The 12,974-nt window shown below is 51.5% G+C and overlaps 1 protein-coding gene across 1 annotated transcript in view; it reads right to left on the reverse strand.

The window, feature by feature from the left end:
• The window catches only part of IGSF3 (immunoglobulin superfamily member 3), a 93,082-nt gene that overhangs the window by 18,884 nt on the left and 61,224 nt on the right, over window positions 1-12,974 (reverse strand). The window contains exons 4-6 of the mRNA XM_041480227.1: window positions 12,140-12,529; window positions 10,049-10,450; window positions 6,186-6,590 (exon numbers count right to left, since the gene is read on the reverse strand). Coding sequence (XP_041336161.1) covers window positions 6,186-6,590; window positions 10,049-10,450; window positions 12,140-12,529 — 1,197 coding nt within the window. The remainder of the gene's footprint in view (window positions 1-6,185; window positions 6,591-10,048; window positions 10,451-12,139; window positions 12,530-12,974) is intronic.

A 12,974-nucleotide genomic window follows, 5' to 3' on the forward strand; every position in this document is an offset into this window, starting at 1 on the left:
TGCCTGCACTAAGATCAGTGGGCACACACAGAGCAGGCTGAGTCAGGTTAAGGTTCCACTAGGTGCAAGGATGCATTCCCACACTCTTCACCCTTGTGAAATGCATCCAAGATGCTTCATCCATTTAAAGTTCAACTTCTCAGGTCACGCCCCTGGGTGCATTTTCCAGCCTGGAGTCCCAAGAGAAACCTTGAACATAATTGGCTGCAATCAGCTCAACACACCTGGCTCTTACAGAAGGCTCTCACAGGAAAACCTGCAGAGGAGCCAAGCAGCACCACACCCAGAAGGAAAACCAAATGCAGGGAGAGGTGAATCACAGCTCTGACCCCACAAGGCCAGTGTCATCATCCCCAGAACAGCGTCAGGAATGCAGCAGCACATCCAGCATGAGCTCCCTCCCCTGATGCTTACACCCAGGAGGACAGGGATATTTGGAGGAGGGAGTGATGGCTAAATGTGGAGAAAAAGCACTCTGGGGTGCTGGCCTGGGATGAATAACTGTGCCAAGGAGGTGACAGCAAGTCTAAGTGGGGAATCTGTCCCAGAGGACCCGGCAAGCGTGGCAACAGAGCTCCCCAGGGCAAATGGGCAGGAGTAGGAGAATCAACTCTACCTCTATTATCTGCAGAAGAAAAAGGGCTCCAGCTGGGTCACTAATGCAGTTCCATGCAAGGGGACAGCTGTGGGTCATGCAACACTGAGCCCCTTCATTTCATGTGTTCAGTGTGCTGGAAGGAAGGAGCAGCAGCTCTGAGGAGGAACAGCAGGTCTCACCCCTGGCAGTGAAGGGAAAGGAGCAAGTCCCCAAGCACACAGGGAAGAGGAGGTTGCTCTGTGCCATAGCCACTGCTGCTGAGGAACAGGCTCCTCTCTTCTGGGCTCTTTTTGAACTCCTTCAGCACTCAAGCAGGAGTACAACCATTTGCCAGATGGAGCAGGCAGCTGTAAAGCAGGGAAGCAGTGCTGTTCTACAGAGCAAAACCACTCTGGGATCAAGCAAGCAGCAAACTTCAGTTTCCAGACTTCACTTCTGTAAGGAAGTTTCCAGCTCATTAACTCTGCTTGCTTAACTTTATTGCTGGATGCTGCCAGAAGCAAGAAATGTCAGGTGAAAGCACAGACTTTGTGGCCTTTGAAAACACTTGTTTGAGCCTCCACTTAAGAGTCTGGTCAGTATTGCACTGGCCACCTGTAGTAGAAAAGGCATCTTTCACATCCATCCATGAAAGGACCCCTTATACACTGAAATTACTAAGAATTACTAAGATGAGATGGAATGAATGCATTAACAGTAGTATCTGAGTTAAGGAAAGTTTCTCACTATACTCCACAAATGTCTTGGTGGTTAATTATTTGAAAATCAGTCCCCCTCTCTCAGCACCTGAGTGTGCTATGAAGCAGCCTCCTTTTCCAGTTCTCCTCTGCCTCGTGCCCTCCTCATCTTCCCAGCATCCTCAGCCTGCAGTCACAACCATCTCACTGAGCTTGGCTGCTCAGTGAGCCTTCAGAGAGAAGGAGGAGCATAAGACTGAATAGTCTCTCTGTGGCTGCCATGGACGGGCTTGGACAAAGAGGCAAGAGTCCTTCATTCTCCACTCATTAGGTTTCTCTGGCCATTGCTAGCCCAGCACAGCCACTCTCTAGTTTCCTGTGGAGAGCAGAAAAGCAGCACAGGGCTCTGCACCCACCTGAATGCAGGACTTCATGGAGAGCACAGCTCTGGCTCAACCCACTCCTAAAGAAAGGTTCAGGAAGAAGCCACCTCCAGCTCCTCCAAGACCAGCTTGACAAGCCTCCACATCCCTCCCGCCCCATGATGGTTTCAACTTGACAGCTTCTAATCAACCAAACTTTAAGAAGCAGCCCCTGGAGAGCCTCTGGAAGATAATTAATGCTCTAATGAAGAGCATGACTGCCTTGTTTGCTCGACGGCTCCCAGGTCAATCAATCTGCTGTAGACTGGCTTGCAAAAAAGCAGTGAGGAGCCCAGCACCCCTGGCTTCTGCTCAGTTATCATCCCCTGCCATCCCTCCTCCCATGTTCATTACTGTCAAAATCCCAGCAGCAAGAGGACAGATTTATAGAGGCGATTGCAGCTTCTCCCTGAGCGCCCGATCCAGATTTAGTCACGAAGGAACAGGACAAGGGACAATGCAAGGATGGAGGGGTGGGGAGCTGTATGAGTATGAAAGGGGTGAGAAGGTGCTCTGAGGATGGGGATGCTGTGTGAAAGCCCTGCTTTCTGCTTCTGCTGTTGCCAGATACACTCTCCAGCACTCAGACCCCAGGACTTTGCTGAATCACCCCCTCATTTGTGCTGCAGAGGAATGGTAAGTGCAGTAACACACACAATGACAATGGCAATTTAATACACCAGCACAAATGTGCCCCAAGCCTCCTTGCCAAAAGAGAGAGCACTCTGCAGACACCCAGGCCTGCCCAGACTGCAGCACAGCCCCTGTGGTGCAGTCTGCTGCCCTTGTCTGAGTCTTGCCCACCACACGGACATGCGCTACTCCCAGACAGTGCCTGCTGTCCCATCCCTGGACACCTGGCAGGGAGAAGCAAGATCCAAGGGGGAGATGGGAACAGAGCCTGACTGACAGCCCTTGGGTCTTTCCCTTGACCTGTCTGAACCTATCTACCACCTTCCTCCCTCAGGCAGGACCCAGGACTGTTTCCCCTCCATGCTGTGCAAGAAAGGGGGCAGGGAACAGTGAGGTCAGCTGGCATCTCAGTGTGACACTCAGAGCTCAGCCTGAATTCAAATGCTTCCAGGGTCACTTGGATTCAAAAGGAACCACCTGCTTCCCCTAAAAGGTACCTCTGCTTCCCCTAAAACCCAGGGAAACTGTAAATGCCAGGGAGCCACCCCACATGTCCTTTCCAAGGGCAGGACACAGCTAATCCTGATGGACCTCTCAAATATCAGCCCACTAAACCTTGCATGCTGGCCGCTCTTCTCAACCTGGAAAGGGGAAAGGCAAAGGGCAAAGCAATGTCTCTAGATGGAAAAATGGTGGTGAACCCTCAGGGGAAAGGGATGATGGCCTTGGGGATGACAGACCAAGATTTTCAGAGGCAGGCCAGATACTGCAGCAGAAGGGGAGCCCCAAACACAAAAGAAATCTCCACTCCTGCACTCAGGGCTCACTTCTAGTTCAAACTGCACTACTGTGCATGGTCTCCTGCCAGCTCTGGTTTCAGGTAAGCAGCTGGTGTGAACTGAGATGCACTTTTATTATTCTTCCCCTTCTGCTGCAACATGAGCTCACCAAGAAAGAAACAACAGGCATCTTGAGAGATGGAAGTGAAAAGGAGAACACTTACTGTAGGGAAATAAAATAGCCAGAGGCTATCTAGCCAGTCTGGTCTCCAGCCATGTCTAACAGCCCCTCACACCAGCCTGGATTTCTGCCCCAGCCTACACGAGTTAAAACTCAGCAGTGGCCCTAAAGCAGTGGAGATTTCTGTCCCTGTAAAGCACACATGAGCTCTCAACCCAAGGTGTGCAGGATTGCATGACACTGAGGAGCAGGCCAGGAAAGGGAGCTTTGGATCCCAGCGCTGCTGCTGGTGAACTGACATGATACCCAAATTCTCTATAACCTCTCACACACACAGCCAGCACCTTTTATGGGGAATTTCCTCACACTGGCAGTCTTTAGAACAAAAAAATCCCAAGGGATCAGGAATGTCAGTCTCAAAGGCCAAATGTGGCTCAGATGCCACACAGGAGACTTGTGCCATCATGCCTGCAGACCCTGTACTCAGAGCTGGGTTACTGCTGCCATTGCCTGCCTTCCTTGCTCCCTCCTTCAGCCCCTACATGTTTCATCTCTCAAAATACTGCTCATTTCTTCTCAGATTTCACAAAGCAAGGACACCACGACTAATCTACCTTTCTCTCCTCTACACAGTTCTAAGGCTGGTATACTGATTTCCATGTCTGCACCTGGAACCTGTCAAATAGAAAGGTCACTCAAACAGAGAGCAGGGGTCCGAGAGGGAACTAGAATCCCCACATTAACTTACAGTCTAGAAACACATGCTGGCTCCATTTGCCAAAAGATCTCCAGATAACTCTTCTTTATGGTGTCCCTTAGTGGCCTGGTAGTGGAGATAGGTCACCCCAAGCATATGGGTGAAGGCAGACAGCCATGGCTAATGGCAAAGGAAAGGCTAGGACTGAGACACCAAAGAGCAGCCTGAAGTTATGTCAGATTAAGGTGACTGTAGTGGAACAGAAGTAGACAGACAGCTCTCTCAGCTGTTTACTCATTCTGGAGTCCTGAATGACGCTTTTTGGAGAAGCCTTGGATATTTATCTAAAAACCAGCACCCACTTCATCAGCATAGGTTTGACTAGGAGGGCTCTAGGACATTCACTCAGAAGTGTCTGGGGAAGGTGTCTCCCAGATCATCCTGGATCCTCTCAGGAGATCATCCAGCCAAAGACCCAGGAATGACACAATACAATCCACTGCCACCTGCAAAACCAGAGAGAACCAGAGCAGTCCCTGGTGTGACTGCCAACATTTCATTCATGGAGAACATCAACTGCCCACTCCAGGGGGCTGCCTGGGACATTGTAACAAAACACAGAGAGGGTGCAGCCATGGTGCTGGGAGAGCTCTGAGGAGTCCCTCTTCCCTTCCATCCCCACTTGTGAGCCATAAAGCCTCAAACATTATGCAGGGCTCACTGAACTGACAGCTAAGATTTTTTTTGCAGTTGTCTGCTGAGCAGCTGGGAGACAGGGAGAGGTGAAAACCATGGAGACCTGGACAACTTGTTCTGTTAAGGCATCACTTGAGTCTTACTGCTCCAGTAAAGAACAACAGGCTGCCAGAGCATGGTTTAACTGAGCTGCCTGCCACCCTGAGCTGCGACACACAGGCTCTCTTCCTGAAGCTGTTACCAAGGATTTCTCTTTCCCTCTCTGTCTCACACACAGATATGCAAGCATAGGGCTGTGAAGAAGCATGTTACTCCAGGGACCACATCCATTCAACACTGCTTCCTAAGGAAGTAAGCTAAAATGATGAACATCACCAACTCGACCTTGCAAGCAGTAAAACATGTATTACAAGGCAGCATAATCAAGATAAATGGAGAAGATTAACCTGGAGATGAGGGCAAGGGAGAGAGAGGGAAGAAAAATTATGGAGAGCTCATGAGGTGGCTCGAGCTCACAGCATCCCCTGAGTTGTCTAAAGACAGGGTTGGGGAAGGTGGAAAGTGTATGAAGAGGGGAAGGTGGAGGGATTATGAAGAGGGATACTGATGGGAAAAACAAAGTCCAACCAGCAGAGACCCTAGGAAGGAGTCCTTCTGCGCAGGAACACAAGAGGAGAACTCACATGCAGCAAGGACCTGAGCTAACAGTCCTGAAGGTGTTAAACGCCTCACTCCAAACACCAACTCCATCCCTAAGGCCGAGACAGCAATACACCATTCAGCTCAGCAACAGCCCACAGCTACCATGGCCACATATGTTTGCACTTTTCATGCACAATAGGGAGACCACCAAAATATCAGTGGCAAGGCCTACAGAAGGCCCCTCACTCTCTCCAGTGGCTGTACAGGGACAGCACCTTGCAGGTTTTCTGATTGTCCCTGCCAGGTGCCTGTTGCTTATCTGCTGCACACTCTGTGCGCGCACACATGGCTGTGGAGGCTTTCAGGGGCCAAAAGGGATCAATTTCTGGTGAGGATGAAAATCAGGCTCTTTGATCACCACCTGTTTTTGAAGATGCCTCCAGCAGAATGAGAGCTGCAGATTTTAGACCAGAGCTGCAGCACCCCACCTATGATGCACGTGCAGCTTTGGTGGGAATACATCCCTCTCTTTGATCCCGTTTGCCCCATTCTTCTCCTCTCTTTTCCAAGTCTGCCATGGTAAATGGAGGTGGCAACCTGAAAACCACCTCTGTCTCACAGGAACACTCCAGACACTGGACTGAGCTCAGCCACCTCACGTTCCAGAAGAAAACCCCAGGAACAGCATAAAAGAGGCAAAGAGGTGGACAAAGGAGCTCCAACATAATCACAGTCAAAAAGCTGAGCCAGCTACAAGCGATAAACATCACCCACTGCCAGAAGAGCAGTCCTAACTCAGGGGAGACCCCTGCAGCACCAGCACATCCCCCAACCCCTCTCCACACTCCCTTGGCACTCACCTGGCCGCAGGACCCTGATTTCCAGCAGGTTGGAGGTCCTGTCCGCCAGCCTCGTCCAGCTGCTGTTGTAGTTCTTCCTCCAGAGCTCGGCCACGCACTGGTACTTGCCGGCCTCGGTGTCGCTGGCCCTGCTGATGCTCAGGCGCACGTTGTTGCTGGACTCGGCCTTCTCGATGGCGGTGCGTGTGCGGAAGGCCGCGGCCCTGTCGCCCCACTGCACGCCGCCATCGCGCGTGAAGGTGACCAGGTCGTGGAACTCGGTGCTGCCCGCCGGCTGGAAGCGCCACGTCACCGACACCGGCACCCACGACGGGTAGTGCGGCTTGATGATGCACTGCAGGTCGAAGGACTCGTTGTAGGTCACGCCCGGGGTGCGGGAGATGGCGGTGACAGCAAATCCGGCCTCTGTGGGAAGAGAGGAGAGGGCTCTGAGACACCTGCCCGAGGGGGCCCTGCTGTCAGCATGCAAAAGCCAGCGTGGTCATCCAGTGGTGCCATCAGCCACTCGAGCTGTGTCAGCTTCTCATTTGTATGGCCAAGTGAGGTGAAAAGCAGAGGCAAAAACACAAAAGTGGTGACGGCCTGAGCAGCAGTGACTGCCTGAGTGAGCACGGGCTGCAGCCATAGTGGGATTGCCCTTGACTTCTGCCCAGAGCAGTGAGATCCCCTGAGACACGGCCTCTGCAGGCTGCCAAAACCCTGTATGGAAATGCAGCAGCACAATGGCAAGGGAGAGCACCTGGCAGAGCAGCTACTCAGCACCAGCCCCCTGTGATTCACATCCACCTCTTGGGCAGGGGGTCCCACCCTGTCCCCCAACCCAGGTCTGCGTCTGGCGGCTGCAGCTGGAGGAAAAATGAGGAAAACAAGAAGTAGCATCCTTCAAAACATGCATTGCAGAGGTGGCAATGGTTACAAAACCCCAGGATGGAGGCAAACTGAAAGAGAAGCTGGTTGCTCCTGTTCTTCACACAGCACAGCTTTTGTTCTCTTCCAGATCACAACTCCAGGACAGCTTTATGCAGTTATTGTCTCGTGTCTGCCACTCTGTATGCTGGTCAATACACTTTGACTTGTCTATCTCCAGCATTCTGTTTGTTTAGAGGAGTTGAAATCAGCAGTCTATTAGTAATTAAAAGGTAACATATTCCAGTTAGCCAGTCAGGCTTACATATTCAGGCAGAGTATTTCCATTGCTCATTTGAACCAAGCTGCAGAGAGAAACATTTTCTTCTCTTCCAATCACTTCAGTGTGGCCAGCAGACTCAGCAGGGACCTTGTTCTCTTCTGCCAAGGTCCCCAAGAAGTGCTCCCCTCCTCAGAGGCTCCATGGGGTGTCCCACATGGGCTGACAGTTCCCCCTCTCCCTGACCACCCCAGCTCTCAGCGGAGCTGCCACTGCTTGAGGAGACCCCAGATACTGCACAGTCAAAAAAGGAACATCTTCTGGATCAGCATGGAGCTTCAGCCTGCCACTGGCTCGAAAAGATGAGCCAGGAGCTCCCTGCTGCTGCAGGCAGACCGGGCACAGCATGGAGCCCACCAAATCTGCTCACTTCCAGCAAGTGCCTCTGCAACCCCACGGCGTCACCGTGCCAGAGTTCCAGGATGTGTAATTACTGAGAAAACAGGTCAATCTTCAGGATTAAAGCTTCTCACAGCATGTCCAGTGATTACCCAGGAGACCCAGGCTGCCTCCCCTGCAGAGCTGTTGTGTCTCAGCCCCACATAAGCCCTCACCTTCAGACCCCCCTGCAGCCTTCCTGCCCCCTGTGTTAGCAGGCCCAGCTCAGAGAAACCCTGAGCCAGAGAAGGCCTTGGAAAGCCAACTTAATTTCACCAACACCAGCTGATTTCATCAAGTTTACTCTCCAGGTGGCCTGGACGCTTCATGAAGTCATGCAGAAGCCAGGTGTGTTTCTCAGGTCTTCAACTCCGTCAACATGGTCATGGCACTTAACAAACAAAAGCCCTTCCTCTTTTGGGACTTGGTACAAAAAGCGTAAAAGTGGATTGATTTTCTGTAAAATCTCCCTACAAAAATACACCACTCCCTCACCCCCTCCTTCTGTGGCCACACTGGGACTTAAGTCCGTGCCACACACTCAAGAGCCTCAGAAGTTCAGGAACATCTGGTCTCTTCTGTCAGCACATCTCTGTCCTCTGGCTCTTGCTTCTGAACCACCCTGTGGTTAGATCTGTGGGTTTGAACATCATCAGCTGAAGAGTTTCTTACCCCGGCAGGCTGGCAAACAATGAGACCTTAACTTGAAATGTGAGTGTCACTAAGTTTACTGCATTTTTTTTAGAACAGCAGTTTCTGAGGCGATAAACCTCTCTTGCTTTTTCTTAGTACCCTGAATTTGAGTTTCTCAGGACATTTCAAAAACATGAAGCTGAACAAAAAAAACCCAAAACCAGATTTATCAGCAAAACAATACTCAATAGTTCCTCTACTATATTTTTATGAGGCACTTCAGCTTTGCTAGTTAAAGAGACCTAGGAATTTCTTAGGACTAGACAGAACATGCTCAACAGCCAGTGACTGAGGAACGGAGGAGGTGGGACAACCTTTCCAACACATCTTCTGGAACTGCTGTGCACTTCTGAGCATCTTAAATTTTAACAAGAGCAGAAGTGACACATTTTAAAATCTCAGTGCTTAATCTCAAGACTTTTACAAGTGGCAGAGTAAAGGGAAGGGCTGACACTTGGGACTTGTAGCAAGCCAAATGCTGCTGACCTCATGAGGAAGACACCATTGAAACTAGATGAGAATCTTGCTTTAGTACTTTACAAAAGAACATCCCTACCTGCTTTTGGAAGCTATACAGAAAAGATTTCTAACTCCAGATAAAACAGCCTCTGAAAGGAGGTCAAAAGTAAAGGATAGGAAAGGAGGAAAAAAGCAAGATTTTCATCAGAATACAATATGACTTTCAAGTCTGGTCTCACACACATCTTGTCAAAACTTAAGATTAATACTTCAGAATACCAGTAAGAGCCACAAAATCCCCACCCTCCTGCCAAAATTTCCATCTTAACCTTTCAATAGAGCTCCCTGATTGTCTTAGTCTTGGCATTCTGAGAATCAGTGGCCTCATCGAAGCAGTCATCCCTTCTTCAGCCTTCTGGAGATCCCTTTTGGAACCAGCCCAAGAGGACCAAAGTAACTCACAATCCATGCACAATGTCAACCTCCCTACCTGCCCTCTCCTAAACTGATGTGGTTTCACTGTGTTGGAATAGAGGAGCCCCTTGGCAGAGCAGAATACCAGCAGCAATGATCCCAGGTACTGGTTCACTTTGGTCATGGACAACATTGTGGTTCTGGGCCGGCAGCTCAGTGCATCCTTGCAGAGGCAGCGAGGACCATTCCTGACTCATGCTTTCTGTCAAGAGATGCCCACCATTTCTGCTTTTCGGGCCAACAGATGCCCAGCATTCTGCACTCCTGATCTGGTGTGGGCAGAAGTAAGTTTTACCCAGGGCAGGCAAGGAGATTTTGATGTCCGTGGGCTGCCAATGGAGCACCACCACTGCACTGACCAAAACTCAGCTCCAGTACTGGCAGACTCTCTGCTCTGAAGGACACTTGAAGCCCTATAACTCTCCTCAGCCATTCCATGCTCTGCTCCTGCCACAGCCACCCCTCAGACTGCCCCAACACACAAGGGCGCATGCAGGCATTTTGCACCAACCTACAAGGAGCTGTGGGCAGGCTGCTGGGTGCCTCCATTCTGCTGGCAAGCAAAGACAGGAGCACTGAGAACATCCTCAGCGATCTGCAGGTGACCTCCTGGGGGACGGCCAGGCATGTGGGGGACTGCAGCCCCAGGGCCCCCCAGGCCTCAAGTACTCACCCAGAGCAGTGATGGACACCGGGGTGCTCGTGTGCCGCTCCCCAACCATCTGCCACTCCCCATCCAGCGTCCGTGTCCACTCGGCCACCCGGCACTCATAGTGGCCCTCGTCCGCCTTGACGCTGTTGAAGATCTCCAGGGTGAAGGAGCCGGGCCGCACCTGCTCCACCTGGATGCCCCCGTAGCTGCTGCGCTCCGCGTAGGCGGGGCCGGGGTGCAGGGTGCCCTCCCGGTCCAGACGCACGATCTCGCTGCGCCGGTTCAGCTTGTCCACCAGCTGCCAGGCGACCGAGAGGCGGCTCTGGGGCCCGAAGCCCGAGCGCACGTTGCAGCCAAAGCGCAGGCTCTCTCCCTCCAAGACATTGGTGGCGTTGTTGATTATCTCCAAGGAGATGCTGGTCTCTAAGGAGAGAAACGCATACACACAGGGGAGATGATACACACTCGCCACTGCTCGGGATGCAAGAAGGACGCTGCTGGCCAGAGACGCTTTCCACCAGGTGCAGGAAACTGCCCACGCATTTGGGTCCAGGCATGTCTTAACCTCATGCGTGACCACATCCAAAAACAGCTGGTGGGCAGCGAGCTGCTCCTGGTGACTTGCACACTCAAGGCAGGTGTAGGCCAAAGCTGGGAGAAATCTCTGCCTACGGCTCAGGAGACATTGCCGTGTCTTCTGGTCACCGGTCCGGGATGGGATCTTGGCAAAACTTGAGGGAATTTCTGTTGCTAGAGTATGCACTGCATGCAACTGGCTCTGCCAAAAAAAAAAAGCTTCCAGCACCCTGTGGCTTTTCCAATTCATGTCATCCTGATCACCATCTTGCCACCTCCATTCCTACCAACACCTTTTGGGAGAAGCTCTCCCAGACTCCCACTGATAGTGACACTATAGGTAGCTATCACTGTTTGGTAATGTTCAAAAAAAAAATCTGGCATCTTGAGCTTCCCAGAGGTGTAAGGCTTTGTGGCTGGTTTTTCAGAGATACTGAGTGCTGGTTACTCCTGCTGCCTTCCATCACAGTTATGGACACTTAGCACCCTTAAAAAAATAATCACATTTGTTCCTACAGCTGGTGATTTATCAAAGGCAAGAATCAAATCTGTCTGAAAGGTGGCTGGGTCTAGAAACAATACATTTTAGAAATTTGTCCAGTGCAACATTTCTAGCTAGAGTGATTTTCAAAGCCAAACAAATGAGACCAAATATTGGTAGGACAGAAAAGAAACAGAATTTCTTTTGGAGAAATGAGGAGGGAAAAAAAAAGCTAGAGGAAAGGGCTGCATTTCGCTACAAATCTCGGAGGTAGGAGGCCAATAAAGCACAAAATCTTCTTGCAGCTACCCTCTGCTTGGTCCAAGCCCACTGCCATGGCAGCCTGGGAAACCCATGCAAGGTTCACCATGCCATGGCCACCAGAGTTTCAGAGAGCAAAACAAGGAATGAGTCAGTGGAATCTCTCCTCTCAACCTATTATTTCCGTATTTACCATGTTTATCTCACAAATATAAAAGACATTCAAGGCAAGCCTCGAGTTGTTTTCACCAGAGGAGCTGACACACAGTGACCAGGACGGAGCTCCACACTGAAGAGCACAGCGCCTCAAGCAGCACACCTGGTTTCTTCCAGTACAGCTGTCTTGCAAGACAGCTGAATCACCATCACATAACAGCCTGCAGGAACCTAGCAGCTCCTAGGGTAAACCAAGGCCAAGCTGGTCTCCCCACTATGCCTGCTGAGCACTTTACAGAGCACCCAGCTCCCTGCGGAGCAAGGCCAGGAGCGAGACATGAGGAGCAAGTCAGAGGCTGTCACATGTACCTTCAGCTCAAGAACGGAACTGCCAGCTTGGTGTCATTACAAGGTGGGGGCATGACTCCCCACCTATCAACCTGACACACATCCCTCCTTTTCATCTCCTTCCCAACAACAGAAATACATCTTGCCAGTACGGATTCCAAGCCCGAACAGCACGTGAACTCTTTTCCTCCCTCTCCTGTACTGCTGTGGTCTGGGCACATCACATCTTTGCCAGCTACCTACCCAGTACAGCAATGCCCCCAGGACGGGATGGACACACCCCTACTTACTGAGTGGCATGACAGTGATGGGGATGTTCTTTGGCCGCTTGCTCTCCTTGTCGATGAAGTCCCCCGTCACGGTCTTCTCCCGCTCGGTCACCCGGCAGTTGTACTTGCCGCTGTCCTCCAGGCGCAGGCGGTAGATCTTCAGCACGAAGACGTTGTCGCTTTCTTTGGCCACCTTGAGCTGGCCCAGGGCCTCGCGCTGGGCAAACTCGTTGTTGAGCACCGGCACGGCGTTGGGTCCCAGGCTGGCGATGAGGGAGCTGTTGAAGGCCCAGGAGATGGAGAAGTAGCGGTCGGGGACATTCTGTGCCTCCAGGATGCAGCGGAACTCCACCGGCTCGCCCACGATGTACATCCGCTTCTCCGTCTCCAGACGGACACTGAACTCCTTGTCTGGGGAGAGAGACTCGTGTCAGGATGGCAAAGCCCACCAGGACAGCCAGCACCCCTCGTGTCAGGTGTTTACAACTAGCTACTCTCTGCATAGCCAATATCCCTCAGACAAGCACATCCAGAGGTAAAAAGTTAGGGACTTGTTTTTGCTGTGGGAGACCAGATGTACTGTGCTGCCATTGAGCCACCTTCTTGCCCATCAAGCAAAGAGCAAGCAAAGGCTTCCTCAGTCACATCCCTGTCCTCCAGGTAGCAGTTCTGGAGCATCCAGTACCACTGTGGAACGTGACCTGGAGTCTAGTCCTACTCCCACCCTGCTCAGCCAGAGTCCAAGAAGCAGAACCTTTGGGGACATCCCAGAGGAGCAAAGAGCTCAAATGGGTTTTCAGATCCTTAGCAGGAACCTGTGCTGAGGGCTAGGAGAAGAATTTTGACTTGTAAATGG

Source organism: Pyrgilauda ruficollis, unplaced genomic scaffold (assembly GCF_017590135.1).
Source record: "Pyrgilauda ruficollis isolate IOZ18807 unplaced genomic scaffold, ASM1759013v1 scaffold50, whole genome shotgun sequence".
NCBI classification, from domain to species: Eukaryota; Metazoa; Chordata; class Aves; order Passeriformes; family Passeridae; genus Pyrgilauda; species Pyrgilauda ruficollis.